Raw genomic sequence first — 18,878 nt, forward strand, 5'->3', positions numbered from 1 at the left:
ATGAAACTATTTGGCAAGCGGAGGGAACTATTTGGCGCAAGGTTACTTCATGGTAGGATTATGGGAATATATTGAGCATTTGTGTTATAAACATGGCTGGTGATAATCAGGAAAATTATTAAAAGTAAGTAAAAGTCATGGCTTAATAAATCTAAAAATAAATTCTAGAAAATGTGGTAAGCAAATAACTGTAAAGAAACGTGAGGAGAAAGTTATACTTTTCAACGTAACAATATGTAACATACCGTAACCAACATGGCGGCAAGGTTCTAGAATACAGGTCCCCCTTCCCATTTAACTGTAATAAAGACAGAAAACAAGATGCCCTATGGGCTCTAACCCGACTTCACTCGCTAACGCTCGCTCGGCAATACTATGTGAATTAAATGTTAAACTTTAGTACAGAAAGGAACAAATTATTACGCTTTTAGCCAAAAACTAGGCCGACAACCAACTTCGGAATAAATGCCATAAACACCGACGGAATACAAAGCACCCTATTTGGGGGGGGGGGAGCGCATGTTACACATATCTTAGGAATACGACTTAGTCTGAGTTCTGTAGCCGTACATATCACGGTTAGGAAAATTCACATAGCAGTCCTCAACAGGTGAAATAGATTCAATCTACTCTGAACAACATTTTTCTTACAAACCACATATATAAATAATTAAGCAATATTTTCTAACAGAGCAATTGTTATCATCTGCATCAGATCCGCAACAAACGACATAAAAGATGTCCCAAAATTCACACAAGAAATAATTTAGATAGAAAACAAGTTTGTAATTAAAAATCGTATTTTTTTTTTTTAATATTGATTCTTAAAGTATACAGTACAGGGCTATGTATGGAATAGCTTATTTAGCAAATGGCCTCCACCACTTTTTTTTTATTTTTTATTTTTTTCACAAACGCACTATTTTGCTGAAATGTGCGTAAATGTGGCTGAATTTCGTTGCTATAGCCTTCGATTTCCTCCTTCAAGATGTTGGTGTCGTGGGTTGATAGCATAAAAAGAAAAACCGAAGAAAGAAGTCCAACGGCTTTAAAACGCGTGATCTGGGCAGCCAATTCTGATCATCAAAAAATGGGGAATTATAAGGCCTCGAAAATTGCGAACTGTAGCTGTCAAACCTTCATTATTTTTAAAAATATTGCCCAACAATCAAAATGCGTTGTTCTTTCGTGTACCACTCCATTTCTAATAACTGTGAACTGTCAGCTATCCCGCTGTCTTTCTTTCCCCGTTAGCAACACCTTACCGCACAAATGGCACAAAATTCAAATCTTGTGTGAATTTTGGGTTCGTTTCTCTTGATTTTCTCAAAGGTTACGCATTAGAATTTAGTCTCAAACATGCCGCTTTGTTTATAGATTGGTTATTGAGGTTATCTATTGATTGGTTGTATGTCTTACCTTTGGAAAATAGTATATTTTAAAAAAAAATTAACATTTAAGAGTTAATTATAATTCTTGGCTATATCTCGTTAATCATATTGTGTTCTGTCGTCTTTCTAGTGTCTAATGAAAAGTTTGATTAGTGAATAATTACTTCAGTCTATCAGTTTCACGTTTTAGTATATACTATAGTTACCGGTATCATTTCTTCAGTTTAATAACTATTAATTGGTTCGCGAAACATTTTCTCCATTAAACACTAATAAGCAGCAGTGGCTAAATGGTAGATAGCTCAGCACTGCTCCCTCGTTTCCCTGGTTCGATCCCAGCTCTTGTCAAGTGACCTTTGTGATGGATAAACGCTGTATGTGTGGATTTTCTCTGGGTACCTCCCATTTCCTTTCACTTTCTTCATTCCCCCATTGTATTCATTCTTATTTCTTCTCAGTGTGGGAAAAGGAAATCTTTCACTTTTATATCCCACGATTACGCCGTTAGGCTAAAGGAGATATGATGATGATGACGCTGATGAGAATAAATGAAATTGTGGAATAAACAACATGGGGGAAACGGGAGAACCCCCTAGAAAACCCAATTTGCGAGACCTGGATGCGAACGAGGGACCCCACGTACCAGCGGTGAACGCTCTACCAGTGAGCCACGTGGACCCTCGTTGCATTATCATGGGTTGTTAAAGTATAATAGTAATAATAATATGCCCTTTGTGCATGATTATGCCCCTTAGGCTAAGGGAGATGTATGATTAAGATAAGCTAATTATAATGGAAGAATTGGTAGAATGAAATGTGGGAGCAAACGGAACCACCCCGAGAAATCTCACGGGCACGATGTTGTGCACCACAAGCTTACTTGCCCAGGGTTCGAACCAGGGAACACACGTACCAGAGGTAAGAGCTCTACCACTAAACCACCGTGCCCCATTAATAATAATAATAATAATAATAATAATAATAATAATAATAATAATAATAATTGTTTTTTCATACTCAACTCTTCGCGTGTGACATTACTGTTATGATCTCTATCGTTTTTTAAGGACTTTATTGCTAGAAATTGTAAATCTAAGGCTATATGTTCCATGCTCTCTTATTTCGAATACCCTGTAGAACATAATATATAAAAAAGCAAGAAGAAAAAAGACGAAGCTTTAAAAAAAAGAGAAGAAAGCTACTACAAAAGGTAATTGAAAACATAGGACAGGAAATTACAATTTCTGAACGTTTCGTAGTCTAGTTTCATCTTCAACCTTCTCTCTTTAACTTTTTTTTGCCTCCCCCCTCGTTCTTTTAATATGGGACGCCAGTGTGTCTTTGTGCGTGCTCTATTTAGCAGTGCACTGAATGAGTTGAATTCTTTTCAACAAGGAAAAGACCCAAAACGTATTGCTTCCTTTGTTCTTTTTCTTTTTCTTTTTTGTTTTTTTGTCTTAGAGAGACACTCCTGATGAACCTTTTGTTGCCATGTGAGACATACATACATACATACACACACACACACACACACACGCATATAAGGCCAAAAAAAAAAAGGTCAATTTGCTCCATTTTCGCTCTTTCGACTAAGCATTCTATTTTTTTTTCTTACCGGAGTAAACTGCAAGAAAGAGAGAGGGAACCAGAGGATCAATATTTGGCACCAATTCAACTGGCTTCTATGTTACATTTAAAACATAAATTTTCGACTACGACTTGTGTAGGTTATGCGAGTCAATTTTTACCGAGACACTAAGGAAGAGGAAAGAGCTATCATAACATGTAGTGAAACGTTTTCCGGGTGGAGATGCTTTTTTTTTTACTTTCTTTTATTTGTTTATTATTATTATTATTATTATTATTATTATTATTATTATTATTATTATTATTATTATTATTATTATTATTATTACTATTATTATTATTATTCAGCATTCCTTTTACTAACACCACACTGAGCAAGTACCGCCTGGTTGAGAAATAAATTATGTCTGGCGCAATGTTTGAACCGTGTACTGTGTATATATATATTTTCTATTCACACTGAATAACACCTTGACACAATAACAAGATGATTTACTGGTAGTTTTCGAAGTTAAACGCGGAAGGTAGTATTGTAAAACATATTTTAGTTTAACAGAATATAGTGTGAACGAAGAAATTTCATTCTTTTTAAAGGTCTTTTTACTGGGTTTCTGTATTTTCAATGAAGAAAAGTTCTATCCTACTTACCTAAGTAAATAAAGGCGGTTCGGTGGTAGAGCGATTATCTCTAGCGCCTGGGGTCCCTGATTTGATACCCGGCCAAGTAAGTTTGTGTTAAGCAAAAGGGCTGTCCCGATTGAAATGATTTTTGGAACATTGTTAGTACCCGCCTGAAGCTGATTTTTAAATCATATCAATTTGACTAAAGGGCAATTCTGTAAAGTGAGGATGTTTCAAAATGTAGGTCTATGCCAAATATAGAGTATCTTTATCATTATTTCCATTAAAATAAATCTACTAAGGGGAAGGGGATTCAAATAATTTCCAGAAATCTATTCTTTACGTGCGAAGAACGGCCTTTTCACCTACTTGAACTACATATTGCATACTACTTAAGTGCATTATTAATAACACAAAGAAAGATAATATATGCGATACGGGTAAATCAATAAAAATTGAGTCTGAATTTCATCATTCATGTAGAGCGTTCACCTCTGGTGCTTGGGGTCCCGGGTTCGATCCCAGCCCCCACCAAGTAACTTTGTGGTGGACAAACACCGTGTGCGTGGGTTTTCTCTGGGTTCTCCCGTTTCCTCCCACTTTTTCATTCCGCCATTTCATTCAATACTCATCATCACCGTCTCCTTTAGCCTAACCGGCATAATTGTGGGACGTAAAACTCAAAGATTTCATTTCATTTTTTCATCATTCATAAAAAGAAGTTAGTGAGAATGTGTGTGTGCTGTGTATGAATGGAATGTTTTGGAAGTCCTGGAGTGATAGATTAATCCATAGATTAATTCGAGTTTTGAAAAGTCTGGAAGTGTGAATAACGCAGAAAGTCACGAAGGAAATAATATCAAATATCGAAGGAAAATTAAGCATGGCTTATTTTGTTAGAGATCCACGTACAAATTTTCAAACTTTAACTAACGGGAAAATAAGCAAATCTTGTATCTGTACAATTTCCCTTACATCAGCATCACTGTTTTACAATCTCAATAAATAAAATTACTCTTTTTCTCCTTTTGTATCAATGCAAACTATTGAAATTGCTGTCATGGAAACGAATAAATTGAATTGTTTAATTTGAGGAATAAGAAAGAACAGAGATAATGAAACCACAAGAACATTTTGTTTCCATTTTTGAATTTTGCAAGACGAGGGTGCTGTGGAAGTCACTGAATCCTATATACATAGCAGATCCCATCCCATCATGGGCTCCCGAAGGGGAGGGCAGGGTGGGGCCCGAGACCCTTGGCTCACGAAAATGTATACGTAATATAAGCATACCACGTGTACTAAATTCCAGACATACCAGACGTAATATATCAACCATAGAGATGCACCCTCAAGAAAATTTTCTTTGGGCACCACTGCAAATGTAATTTTGACGGATGTAATTTTACTTATAAATAGTAAAACTTAAAAAAATAAATAAATAAAATGGTAGAGAAGGAATCTCCACCATTTATTACTATAATTCAAACAGGACGAATTATGAAAAATGTAAACAAAACTTATTAAGTACACTTAGTTTCCAGAAGAGGGAACTATATATCAGCCATAGTTGATAAGAAAGCAAAATCAAAATAAGATGTTTAAATTCCACAGAGTCGTAAAATAATGTGATGTTAAATGCTGAGTGTTAGGTTCAAGGATGTACACGCTCTTGTGTGTTATCATTACAAGCTACGTAGAACACGTATCATCAAATCGCAACCCTAGGTTAAAAATCAAACCTTTTCTTCTGTGACCATGAATTCCAGGATATGTATTCTAACCTGTTATATTTGTAGTTCATCGCAATCAGCATATGACAATTGAACGGGTGAGTTGAAAAAGGTACATATTCCAAAAATATCACAAATTAAACTGAGATAGCCATTTTTTTCTTTGGACGTATCTACATCCATACAGCAGAAAAAGAAGCATATTTCACTATTGCAAATAATCTTTCCAAAAATATGTAGATGTGATTGAGTTGAAGAAGGAAATATTCCAGGAATATGTCCCTTCTTCAACTCACTGCCGCGCTAGTGCCGGCGGCACTCGCCACAGCGCTAGTGCTCAGTTATGTATTATGACTTAAGAGGTGAGCTGTTGTTTAAGGTCATGTTGGTTTAAAACCCTAAATAGTGGCAGACTTAAGAACGAGCAGGACACATTATTAGTGAGCCTAATTGAGAGGCATGAGGTTGCAAGGCTCAGACCACCAAATCAAAACCCAAAGCAATACGAGTCCTCTTTCAAGTAATTTGCCACGAAAGGAACGAGCAGAGTTGAAGTATGTCGTAATGCGTACATAAGCCTTCATGCTGTGTCACGCAAAGTTGTTATTAGGTTGACAAAGATTTGGGCTTCTTGGAAATTCCCTATTGACATGAGAGGTAAACAGGAACACCGTTCTAATACTGTTCCAGCCTCACATCTAGTTAAAATACATGAACATATTGATTAATTTCATAAATATGTTGCACATTATACGTCTACATCAGTCATATATCTCGATGCTCAGCCTAATGTGGCAAAAATGCATGAACTTTTCATACAAAAATTTCCTGACTTGAATAATGTAATTAAGTATGAGTTTTATTTGGAATATTTCAAGAAAAGCTTTGGTTACCGATTTGGCAGACCTCAGGTCGGTGTCTGCAGTACCTGTGAAGACCTGAAGATCAAAATTAAATCAAACATGCTTAATGACAATGAAAAACATGTAAATTTTATATTCAGTATTTTATATTTTGTAAATTACTTAAGACCATTTTCATTTTACCTGAACTTATCTATCCTAACTACAGTCTCAATATAACACGAAACTTCATAATACAATCTAACCTAACCTAACCTAAGTATTGCTATCTTTATTACAGGCATGTTTTATGGTAGGTTATGACATTGGATTCTGTATGTAACAAAAAAGACTGATTTGCAATGGCAAAGTAAAACAAATCGTTTTAATATTATTATCTCAGCACTTTTTCGCAGCTCGGTGTGTTTTAATCACATGAAAAAAATACTAATGATAGTCAAACTGAAAGGGAACATCTTTTTATAATGTTTTTCGATCAAGGCTTTTGTTTTTCAGCTGCTGATCCGCTAGATCAAGGTGATTTACGATTGTCTACTCTGAAAAATTCAACAATGACCATTGATTTTTCGGAAACATGGTCATTTTTGTCAATATGTGTAGCTAACAGTTTTGAAATACATTTGTTTGCCTTTGTACAAAGATTGAATAGTATTACTCACTTATTTCTGAAACCTGTTTAACATAATCCACTAATTGGGATACAGTATTGTGCATTTAAAAACATTGAGTTGAAAAAGGAACATATTCCTAAACATCTTTACACAATTATATGGTATATATAAAAAAAATTATGTACAGGTACCATGTGCAATAGGTTTGCTACACTAAACGACACATATTGACAATAGTAAATGTTTTGGTAGAACAATTAGTTTTCTCACAAAACAGTTTTTCTTAGTTTTCCGAAAGTTAATATTTTTGGAATGTGTACCTTTTTCAACTCACCGATTCAATTTGTCTTATCAACTTTATGTTTAATTTTCCTTAAGGAATTCATTACGTGGTCTGATAAAATATGTATTAATAAATATGAATTGTATTTTAAGAACGTTTTTATATTGTTCAATGTTTTTAAATAGTGATGAGCAAATCCAAGACCAAGACCAAGACCGGGGTGGTCTTGGTCTTGGTCTTGGTCTTGCACTGGAACACTTGGTCTTGGTCTTGGTCTTGGTCTTGCACATCCAGTCTTGGTCTTGGTCTTGGTCTTGCATGCGAGAGTCTTGCAAGTCTTGCATTTAAGAAATCGCAAGCTTTTCACGGGTAAATTTTACTATGGATATAAGGGATAATAAACTCTACAATGCACCAGTAGTAACGGAAATACAATGTATGTTTCCAAATGTAATATAATTTAACGTCGTGTAAGTATGAAGATAGTGTACAACATAGCTGATGACCTTCATTTCTTTAATGGGTGCCCACGCTTCACTACTTATAAGATATGCCTAAATCACAACGTTTCGTAATCTGTTTATATTTTTTAACAGATTCAACAACTGGTTCTCAAACTGGGGAGGCTACCCCTGAGACGCATGAAAGAAAATCAAGACGGCACAGATTATTGAGATACCATGAATTGCAAAATTATTTTTACACTGTAAAGATGTCAGATTTTTCTTTTCTACCACAATTAGCTATTCCTTGTATTAATCAAACTTCCAATTAAATATTGAGATTTTGTTTTACTGATTCCAATATGAACTCTATGGGGCAGAAACATTGACATTACGCAAAAGTGATGAAAAAATTGCAGGCTTTCGATACATGGGCATAGAGAAAAAGTGAGAGAATTAGCTGTGTTGAACGGACAATGAATGAGAAGGTGTTAAAAATATTAGCAGTAGGGAAAAATGAATTTTAGATATTGTTAAGAGAAGGAACTGTATTATCAGGGACGTGCTGGAGGGTATTGTGAAAGGAAAGAGAGGAAGGTAGAGAAGGAGACTAGTTGAAGGAAGGTATTAAAACAGAAAATTGCTACGCCAAGACGAAGAGACTAGCTGAGGACCACCGAACGTCGAACCTTGTCTGTTGAAGCAAATAACCTGCCAATAATGGCAGAATAGCTACTATGATGATGATGATGTTTAGCAATATTGACAAAAAAAAAAAAAGAGGGAGAGAAAATTAAAATAGTAATTATCATAATCAAAACATATTTTAGAATAATTTGAGTAAAAACTGAAAACGACTCAACTGTCTATGTCTTTTGTGTAAACTCAATTTATATAAATATTGTTGACCTGTATTAGAAATACAAAATAACGGCTTCAAACTCCAAGTTATTTGAAGTCTCACTTTGGGTTAAACCAAAATAATAATAATAATATATTTTGTTAGTCAATCACTTTTTTCCTATTAGTAAACCGCTCTCTAATATCGGTCATTTTCGATTATTTTTATGTTTCTCTCTCCTCCTCCTCCCCAAGTTGCGGGGTTGAATTTGAATTTAAACGGCATCACAAGCGTCACTGTTCGTGACAGAGACCCCGAAAACTATGGATCCGGCACTAATATTTGGTCATTTTGATCATTATTATGTTTCTCCCTCTCCCCCAAGTTACGAGGCTGAATTTGGTCGTAAACTGTATAGGAAGTCTCAGTATTGAACTCAGCGACCTCGAAAACTATGGATTCGACACTAATATTCGTCATTTTCGATCATTTTTATATATCTCCCCTTCCCTCCGCCAATCTACGAGGCTGAATTTTGATTTAAACAGTATCGAAGTGTCACTGTTTATCGCAGCGATCCCCAAAACTGTAGATTCCATTTTAATATCGGCAGTGTTGGGTAAGCTACTTCTAAAAATGTAACGCGTTACAAGTTACTTTACTTTTCCTTAAAATGTAACGCGTTACTAACGCGTTACTTGCTCCAAAAAAGTAATTGTTACTTTATTTCGAAAGTAACGCGTTACTTTTAGGTCCGAAACTTTGAATATGTGAAAAAATCTTATTACTTCAATTTTCCAAATCTTATTATTATTATTATTATTATTATTATTATTATTATTATTATTATTATTATTATTATTATTATTATTATTATTATTATTATTATCGCACGTTTTGAATCGCTTTATGTACACGCAAAAACAAATTCTTACTTGACAGCTATATTGACATTTCCATATAATGTAACACTGACTAAAATCCCATACTTCATTACTCGTAGGGATGGTACGAGCGAGTTTTCTTTGAAACTCGATTCGACTAGAAACATACAACTTTGAGCTTAAACCGAGAACTTGGCTCGAAAAATTTCCTCCAACTCGACTCGAATTAGGGTCGAGTTTCGAATCGAGTCGAGCCAAATACGATGTGTAGTTTCGAGTATTCTCTTTAAGTGTCTTGTATAGACAATATAATTATTACCAATGATACTCCTACAGCTTTTATTATTATTATTATTTATAACAGCATTGTACAAACATGAAAGGTAGACGGTTTGTATCTGAATACTAAAAAAACTAGTTGATTGCCAACCTTCGAAGACGTGAAGTCTAGGAGTCAAGGACATTGTTCACGAGCTTCTGAGTTTGGGTTAAAGTATTCGAGCTCGAGCCAAACATTGTTAAAATTATAGGGCACTGCCCAAATATCTTTAAAACTGCTCTGCTCGGGTTTAGAAGTGTCAACGACTCGAGCTGCTCGGCTCACAGATCATTCACTATCGACCCGAACCGAGAAGTGAGCCGAACCAACAGCTCACCCAACCGAGTTGACTAGAGCCCTCGGCTCAGTTGTTCCGAACCGAGCAGATGGCTCATCCCAACCAAGCCAGCTCGAGCCAATGATTCACCCCAAGCGAGCCGGCTCGAGCCATCGGCTTAGTTGAGCGGAGCCGAACTGAGCTTGTTATAGAAGATCTCTTGTGGTCTCGCTATTGAGACGAGACGAGATGCGAGCAGTGTCCCCTCTCGTGAGCAATACTAAAAGGATTCCGTATTACTGCTTAGCTTACATTCCTCATGGCTTTCGAGTGAAATCAGGCCACGATATTGTCCATCATAAACTCGTGTGGCCGGAAATCGAAGCAGGAACCTCTCGCACTGCAGATGGGTACTGTGCTCTTGTGCCACAGTGTCCGTACTTTTAATTTCCGATTCTTTGTTCCTGGATATAGCTAGTTATTTTTGTTCCTCATTTGGCATTTCCTCATAAAAACATTCAATCGCAAGGATAGTGTGTGTCATATGCGATCTAAAGAAGTTATCCGTTCTTGAAATATGTCGTGTTAAAATAGCTCTTGACTTACTTGATATATATAGACATATTTTTTCTACGTAGATGTTTGGTTTCCGAGTTAGCGTTTAGGCCTAGAATATGAATATCGTACACCATCTACAGAAGTCATTCGATTTTGATGAAACTTGGAACGGAGATTGATGATGTATGAAGGGGTGATATGTTTATGTATTTTATTTACAAATCACACATATCACATCCAAAGCTAATGAACTGTATGATTAAACCCATATTACTGATTCACCCAGATATCATGAAGGAACGAGAAATAAGACTTGACGAATATTTTAGATGTTACTTGCTTCAATTCTTATTTAAAGGTACGTGTGTTAATATGATAAATATAACATGCTTTGTTCATATGTTAATATACTGATATAATACTTAAATATTAGTACAATGAATTACTTATCTTAACATCTTTCTGCAGTAATCGTTGCTTGCTGCTAGCTAAACCACATGTTGCTTGCTAACCATCATACTTTGTCTTCGATCACACATAAACTGAGTAACACTCTAAAACACTGTTAAGAACATGTAAATCTTGTATATTAATGAACATGAGTTTCTCTAAAGCCTATGAATAAATATGCCTTTCTGAAACTATGAATGAATATGTTTGCCTAGTTGCACTTCACAACACGTTGTCGAATGCACAGACACAACTTGAATAGCACACTGAAAGCACTGTTGCCAGTCAATGCAAACACAACTCACTAAAACTCACCAGAAAAATCACTAAAAGAATCACAAAGAATTCACTAAAACCACTAAACTATATACAAAAAATGAAACTAATATGAATAAAAATAATGCACATATGCAAGCTTATCCATCCTCCCCCTCCTTGATTGGACACAATCAATTAATATTCTAGGGGTAAAGGAATTAGCTTAGCAACACTACGCCGAAAAATGCCACTTTTACACTTCACAGTTGCCACTCGCACTAAATTATCACTGCCCGGATGAACTTCTTCAATCACACCTAACTTCCACACTTGAGGAGGAACATTGTCTTCTTTTAACAATACGACCATGCCCGGTTGTAGATTAGGCTGAGCTGACTTCCATTTTCTTCTTTGTTGTAACTGGTTGAGGTAATCCCTTGACCAACGTTTCCAAATATGCTGCTTCATTTGTTGAATCCGTTGCCATCTTCCTAATCTGTTGATAGGTACGTCCAGTAGATCTGGTTCCGGAAGGCTGAGAAGTGTAGCTCCCATCAAAAAATGTCCTGGACTGAGATACATTGGATCTGTAGGATCGTTGGAAATGGCTGTCAATGGTCTTGAATTTAGAATGGCTTCAATTTGAATAAGTAACGTATTCAACTCTTCGTATGTCAGACTTGCTGTTCCTGCTGCACGCCGTAGGTGGTACTTCATGGATTTTATTGAACTTTCCCATGACCCCATGTGAGGAGATCTGGCAGGAATGAATTTCCATTCTAAACCTTCTTGAACTGAGTGTTCCAGGATGTCCTTTCTGTTAGTCTTGGATTCAAAAAATTGTTGCAATTCTCGATTGGCGCCAACAAAGTTTGAACCATTGTCGCTACAGATAGATAAGCATTTTCCTCGCCTAGCAATAAATCTCTTCAATGCTGCGATGAAAGCTTGAGAAGTTAAGTCTGAAATTATTTCTATGTGAACTGCTCTAGTGGCTAAACAGATGAACAACGCTGCATAGACTTTCATTTAAATTTTGCTGCGAATCGTGGGCTTGACATAAAAGAATCCTGCATAGTCCACTCCCACGTGTACAAGTGGTCTTGTTTCATTTACTCTTTCCTTGGGTAAGTGTCCCATTAACTGTGATGAACTTGTTGATCTCCACTTGAAACAAACCAAACAATTGTGTACTATTGCCTTGACCATCTTCTTAGCTCTTGGAATCCAATATCTGGTACGCAATGATGCAATAAGAAGCTGTGGTCCTGCATGAAGCAACCTTTTATGTTCTTCTTTGACTATCAGATGGGTGAAATGATGACCTGCAGGTAGGATGAAATGGTGCTTGTTGTCGTACTCCAAGTTTGAATGTTCCAATCTTCCTCCTACTCTTAGCATTCCTTCCGTGTCCAGAAATGGAAAGAGATCCTTGATTGGGCTCTTTGTTGAAACTTCCATTTGTTCCTGCAAGTTCAATATTTCTTGATGATAGGTAGTATGTTGTACCATCTTGATACATCTGTGTAACGCTAAACGAAGTTCCGAAGCGTCAAGACTATCGGTTTTTCTTTCTAATTTCTTGGAAAGACAATTATGTTTGAATCGCAAACAATATGCTACTACTCTCAACATTTTGTTTAATGATGAATACCTTTTCATAAAGCTTGTTTCATGAACTGCCACCAAACTTATCATGACTTTCTTCTCTTCTGGAATATTAGCCGGCTCATTTTGTTCTTGACATGGCCATTCTGCTGTGTGAAGAAACTCTGGACCATGCCACCATTCTCGAGACTGAATAAGAGTATTGGGATCCGCTCCTCGACTAACTATGTCTGCCGCATTTTCTTTACTAGGCACGTGGTGCCATTGATTGATTGATGTGATTCTCTGAATTTGAGCCACCCTGTTGGATACAAATGTCTTCCAACGATTGGGAGGTGATTTGATCCATGACAAAACTATCGTCGAGTCTGTCCACAGGTGTATACCACTGACCTCTATATTCAATACGGATAGCGTTTTGTCTATTAGCTTCGAAAGTAACAGTGCTCCACATAATTCCAATCTAGGCAAAGTTTGCTTCTTCAGTGGTGCAACCTTCGACTTTGAACAAAGTAAATTGACTTCAATGTTTCCTTGTTCGTCTGTAGCCCTGATGTACACTACTGCTCCAAAATTTTCTTCACTTGCATCGCAAAAACCATGTAATTGAATTTCCTTAACGTTCTCCGAAGACATTACGTTTCTTGTAATTTGTATCTTCGGCATCGCAGGTAACCAAGACATTAATTGATTCCACTCAACTTGTAGGACTGTGTCTAATGGGTCATTCCAATCCATCCCTGTCTTCCACAACTTCTGTAAGAAATTCTTGTATTTGATGACAATTGGAGCGATTAGACCTAATGGATCGAAGATAGATGACACTATGCTGACGACTTGTCTTTTTGTCATTGCAACATTACTTTCTACTGCAGTTCCGTGTTTACAAATTTTGTTCGAAATTATAAGTTTGTCTGTTAATGGAATCCATGCTATTCCTAAAGTCTTAACACCGTCTTACTGACCAAGTATGATTGGCTGTTGTTTTTCCCTGAAGTCTTCAGGAACTCCTTGAAGTACTTCTTCTTTGTTAGAACTCCATTTACAAAGCTTGAAACCTGCTCTGCTTAAAATATTAATAAGATCCTTTTGTAGTTCTAAGGCCTTTGACACGTTTGGTACTGATTTTAACACATCATCAATGTAGAAATTGTGTTTTATTACTTCTGCCGCTTCTGGAAATTCCTTGGAATTTTCCTCCGCTATTTGCTTCAGACATCTTGTTGCCAAGAAGGATGCTGACGAAGTCCCGTACGTCACTGTTTGTAACTCATACGACTGGATCGGTTCTTCTACTGAATTTCTCCAAAGGATGCTTTGTAAACACTTGTCCTCATCATGAATTAATATTTGGCGGTACATTTTCTCCAAGTCTGCTGTAAATGCAACTGGATACAACCGAAACCTTAAAATAATGGAGTACAAGTCATCTTGAACAATTGGCCCAACTTGAAGAATGTCATTCAATGATTTGCCATTAGACGTTTTTGCACTTGCATCAAAAACCACTCTTAATTTAGTTGTTGTTCTGTCCATCTTGAATACAGGATGATGGGGAAGATAACAACTGCTGCTGCTGTTCACGTCTTCTTCTGTAACTTTTCGCATGTGACCCAAACTTAAATACTCATCCATGAAGGCGGCATATTGTTTATGAAACTCAGGATTTTGTAGCAATCTTCTTTCAAGCTGCTTAAATCTTTGTAGTGCCATGTTGTAAGACTCTCCTAAAACTGCATTCTCTTCCTTCTTTGGTAACTTGACAATAAATCTTCCGTCTCCATTTCTGGTTGTATTTTGTAAAAAATGCTTCTCACAATTTTCTTCTTCCGGCGTGTAAATCTTAGTCTGAAGATCTTCGAGTTCCCAGAATTTTCTCAATTGTGTATCCAAGTCTGTCTCCATCTGAGCAAAACATGAAATTACCGACTGGTTGGCTTCTTCGGGTATTGAAGGCATATTTCCGACGACAACGTATTGTAACCGTCCTCAGTTCGTGGTCCATGTTCGGGCTGTCATTTATTTGTAACCAACCGAAGTTCAAGTCGCTGTTCGGGCGTCCATTTATTTATAACCAGCTGTAGTTCTGTTCGCTGTCCTCGGCTCGTGGTATTACCAATAAGTATACTCCTGATACTTTAACTTACCTGGACAGGATGACGAAGACCTCTCCAAGAAAGGTTACAAACTGTTTCCCAAAAAGCTCGTCGGTCTCAATAATGAGATGAGCATTAGGCGCCGAGAGGTTCGGGTGTCTCGTCTCGAAAACCTCACGGACGATCAGACGGTCATCCAGACCATAACGCACACAAACATCACTCATACAAACAACGAAAACACACTGGATTAATTGACACTATACTTATTTATTAGAACACTATTTTGAAAAAAAAAATAACGAAGAGAAATGAATACAACACTGGACACTAATAAATTTTGCCGCTGAAATTACGTTTTGCCCTTTACGGGAAATATAGCCCTTTATATATATATATGATTATAATTCAGATATCACTATAAATTCTTCGCTCACACCATTAACACACTTGGGGGATTAGCACTGGGGAAAAGTTGTCTGGATCGTCCCACGATGAATCCAGTTGTTACGCTGAACAGTCCTGCAGCGTAAAGGTGAATCTTCGAAAAAAAGATCTGCCCAGTGGGATACTGATATTGGTGGTCGCGTATATAACTTTTTAAACGCACAAGGTCTGAGGACCTGGGATTTCACTGATTGGGGCTAGCCGTAAGAAATCGTCCTTCACCGGCTAAATAGCTTGTGCCCCTTAACACAACTTATGTTTGAGGTTCAACGCGAGATGCGTGGTTGCATCTTCCAGACCTGGAGTCAAACTCCTCGAGCGTCCAAGCTCAAGCTACGGGTTGCAATGGTCAACGGAATAGTGTTGGCAGTTCATTTCAAAAATTACTCAGTTACTCACCTGTATGCACATACAAACAGAATACGGAAAACAATTTATGTTAATTTTAGTCAACTGCCCATAATGCACTAGACACTGCGATAACTTTGGCGTGAGAAAGTACAGATAACGGGCTGGAATACAACGCAGTTGGTGCCACTTCGGCTACTGGGACATCTGGTCAGCCCGTATTTCTCTAATCTATTGTAATGTTTCCATAAACGATTAACGAAAGCACTTAATTCAGTTCCAAATAACTGCAGAATATATACTGTGCATATAATAAGTCAGGGAGAAACACTGAAATGGTTAGTCACTAACCGAAATGTTCTCAGCAAAAGCAACGTTTTAAATATATATATGAAAAAACGATGAAAGACTTCTTTGTCCAATTGTGTGGGAAAGAAGCAATTCCCACCAAAGAAAGAACTTATGTGCGTTGCAGAATAAAGTATAAATCGAAAATAATAATCACTGTCTTCACGAAATATACAGGGTGTCCACAAAAAATCCTTCTATAACCTGGTAGCGGTTATATATGGTGTCCGAAAGTGGAACGACCTGTCAAGTGCACACGTGGACAGGTTGAGAACCCTTGGTCGTCTGACGAAGTATGAATAAAATTAGGTCTTTCACCTGAAAATTTAAAATAAGTTAGTTGGCAACACTGTCATATGGTGTGAGACTTACGTGCATAGACGATGAATGGTTTTTCACCTGAAAAAGGGCTATTTAAAATAGTTAAAGAACTTGTTCACTCACTACAACATGATGAGGTTCCTGCATGAGCAATGTCCAATCCAAATGTTCCATAAAGTAATAAGATCCTCTTGAACAGTTGGTGCAGTTGGGTTTCCTTATCTTCCGTTTCTTCACATGTTGAAACCATGCTGTCTTCCTGTGTTGAGTATCCTCCGCGATTCTCCAACGATGAGTTGATGAGGGGAGAAGGGGAGTTTTTTTTTTTTTTTTTTTTTAACACTGGTGTGAGAAACGAGACATGGTTATAACACCTGTATGATAACTTTTTTTTTTTTAAGTTCGCAGAAAGCGTTTATAGGGCTATTAAAATTCTTACCTTTTTTTTTTTTTTAATACAAATACTTTTCGTAAAATGTTTAAGTGTTCCGTTTCGATCACTTTATTTGAGATAATATGAAGTAAATACGTTATAGGGCTATTTAAATGCTTTTTTTTTAAACACTAATAAATTCTTTTCATAAAATGTTTAAGTGTTCCGTTTCGATCACTTTGTTTGATATAATATGAAGTAAATACGTTATAGGGCTATTTAAATGCTTTTTTTTTTAAGCACTAATAAATTCTTTTCATAAAATGTTTAAGTGTTCCGTTTCGATCACTTTATTTTGTGTAATATGAAATAAATATACACACACGATAACTATTCATGAAAACATCGACTTAAAGAATTATCAAATATCTCAATAAAAATTAGTAAATATACTGATATCTGTATTTAAAATATCAAAATGTGAATGAATAAGCAAATAGCAAAACATATTAAAGGTACTGAAATATTAAAATTGTTGTTAAAGTTTCGATATCACTCTAATATATTTGAAAAATATGAAAATCATTGAAAAAGTAAAATGAATGGAAATGTAAACACATGATAAACTGACAATATATAAACAAAATAAGATTTTCACCTGTATGTCCTTTTTTTTAACTGTGCCTCGTGTTGTTTGGCAGAAAAGAACGAAAAATCGTTTTTCAAAAATAAAAAAAATAAACTTAAGTGTCAAAATTGACGTTCATAGTAATTCCAAGAAATAAGCATGATTCTGCATATCAAAGAAAAAGATCGTGATTTCGTTGACATGTATGAAGAAAATTCGACACGCCATAAGATCAAATGCCATCTGCTCGTCGTGAAAATCGAGACTTTAATTCAATAATGCTCATTACAACAAATGGTTTCGTTCTGAAACAAAGTTATTATTAGCTTAGGCCTAGAATAATGGTCGTTGTTCACTTCCATAAACGTAAACATTGTAGGGTTACTAGAACATATGGGTATTATCTGCAAAAGAACTTACTAATAAAGCGTTGAAAACTATAAAGTGTTGATCCAAGTTTTTCAAAGGTCTGAATCAAGGAAGTTGACTCACTAGTCCAAACATTCCTGAAAATAAATGGTCATTACACCATGAATTGACCAAAAGCATAGGTGGGAAAATGTGTAATACTACACGTACTTACACACAAAATATGCCATCGACACCTGCGAAGTAAGACTAGAAACGAGAAAAGGCCTGCAACCATAGGCACCTACAAAATGTTTCTATACATAACTGAAATATCAACACCAATATTCAGTAAAATACACGTATGTTCCCTGGAACATAACGTACATCATCCACCTGGAAAAAGATGTGTAAACACACGAAATACAAATGCTCTCGTAGCATCGTAAAGATATGTCTCTACAAGACAAAATACATGAGACCGGTGAAGAGAAAAACATGGGATACAAACAAGAGTATAGTCAACGACATTACAACTTTCTGGTCAGTCCGAAACATCAAGATTAAATTCCCTACAAAACAGCTGTAACAAGCTTTCTTAGGCATCTTCGCTACAAATATTCAAAATGGTCTTATTAACACATTAAAATTCAGTCATCGAGCATATGAAATAATTGACAGAAAGTAATTCTCAAAAAACGTTATTGCTTCATACTGTCGGAAAAAAAGAAAATAAGTTTATTTTTCGGGATCTATATCAATATCTCTAAGACGGCTGAAACCTCATAAATAATGGGCCATGTCGATTTTTGAAGAAAATCATCCGTCATTTGCAGTATGGCTGAAACCTAAAGATTTATATTCCAAAACCTTTGGCCATGTTGATTTCTGAAGGAAATCCTCCATACTGTTTGTTATGGCTGAAACCTAAAGGTCTGTATTTCAAAACCTTTGGCCATGTTGATTTAAAAAATCCTCCATAACAAAAACAATTTTACTAAAAAATTCCAAATAGTTTTGGGACATACTGTGACTAATATATAATTTTCTGAAAATTAATAAAAAAAATTACAGCACCTTAGCATACAAGTACACAATTTAGTTACGATTCATAAACGCTAAAATATTTGCTGGGATATTACTAAACAATAAAACATGCTGAAAAAATCTTATCTAAGAATACACATACTTAGTTACGGGTTACTATTAAAATGAATACGAAAATCTAAGATTAACACTAAA

The 18,878-nt window shown here is 36.0% G+C and overlaps 2 protein-coding genes across 2 annotated transcripts; both read right to left on the reverse strand.

Annotated features, from left to right (window-relative positions):
• Window positions 1–11,314: 11,314 nt before the first annotated feature.
• On the reverse strand, window positions 11,315–11,866 carry LOC145679578 (uncharacterized). Its single transcript, XM_081750154.1, has one exon. It carries the CDS (start codon window positions 11,864–11,866, stop codon window positions 11,315–11,317), a length of 552 nt encoding a protein of 183 aa, XP_081606280.1.
• Window positions 11,867–12,148: 282 nt separating this feature from the next.
• LOC145679579 (uncharacterized) lies at window positions 12,149–14,440 on the reverse strand. The gene is made up of 2 exons (XM_081750155.1): window positions 13,892–14,440; window positions 12,149–12,700 (listed from the first exon to the last, which is right to left on the reverse strand). The coding sequence occupies exons 1-2, from the start codon at window positions 14,438–14,440 to the stop codon at window positions 12,149–12,151; spliced, it is 1,101 nt and encodes a 366-aa protein (XP_081606281.1).
• Between the last annotated feature and the right edge of the window lie 4,438 nt (window positions 14,441–18,878).

Source organism: Thermobia domestica, chromosome 2 (assembly GCF_964235325.1).
Source record: "Thermobia domestica chromosome 2, izTheDome1.hap1.1, whole genome shotgun sequence".
Classification (NCBI taxonomy): domain Eukaryota; kingdom Metazoa; phylum Arthropoda; class Insecta; order Zygentoma; family Lepismatidae; genus Thermobia; species Thermobia domestica.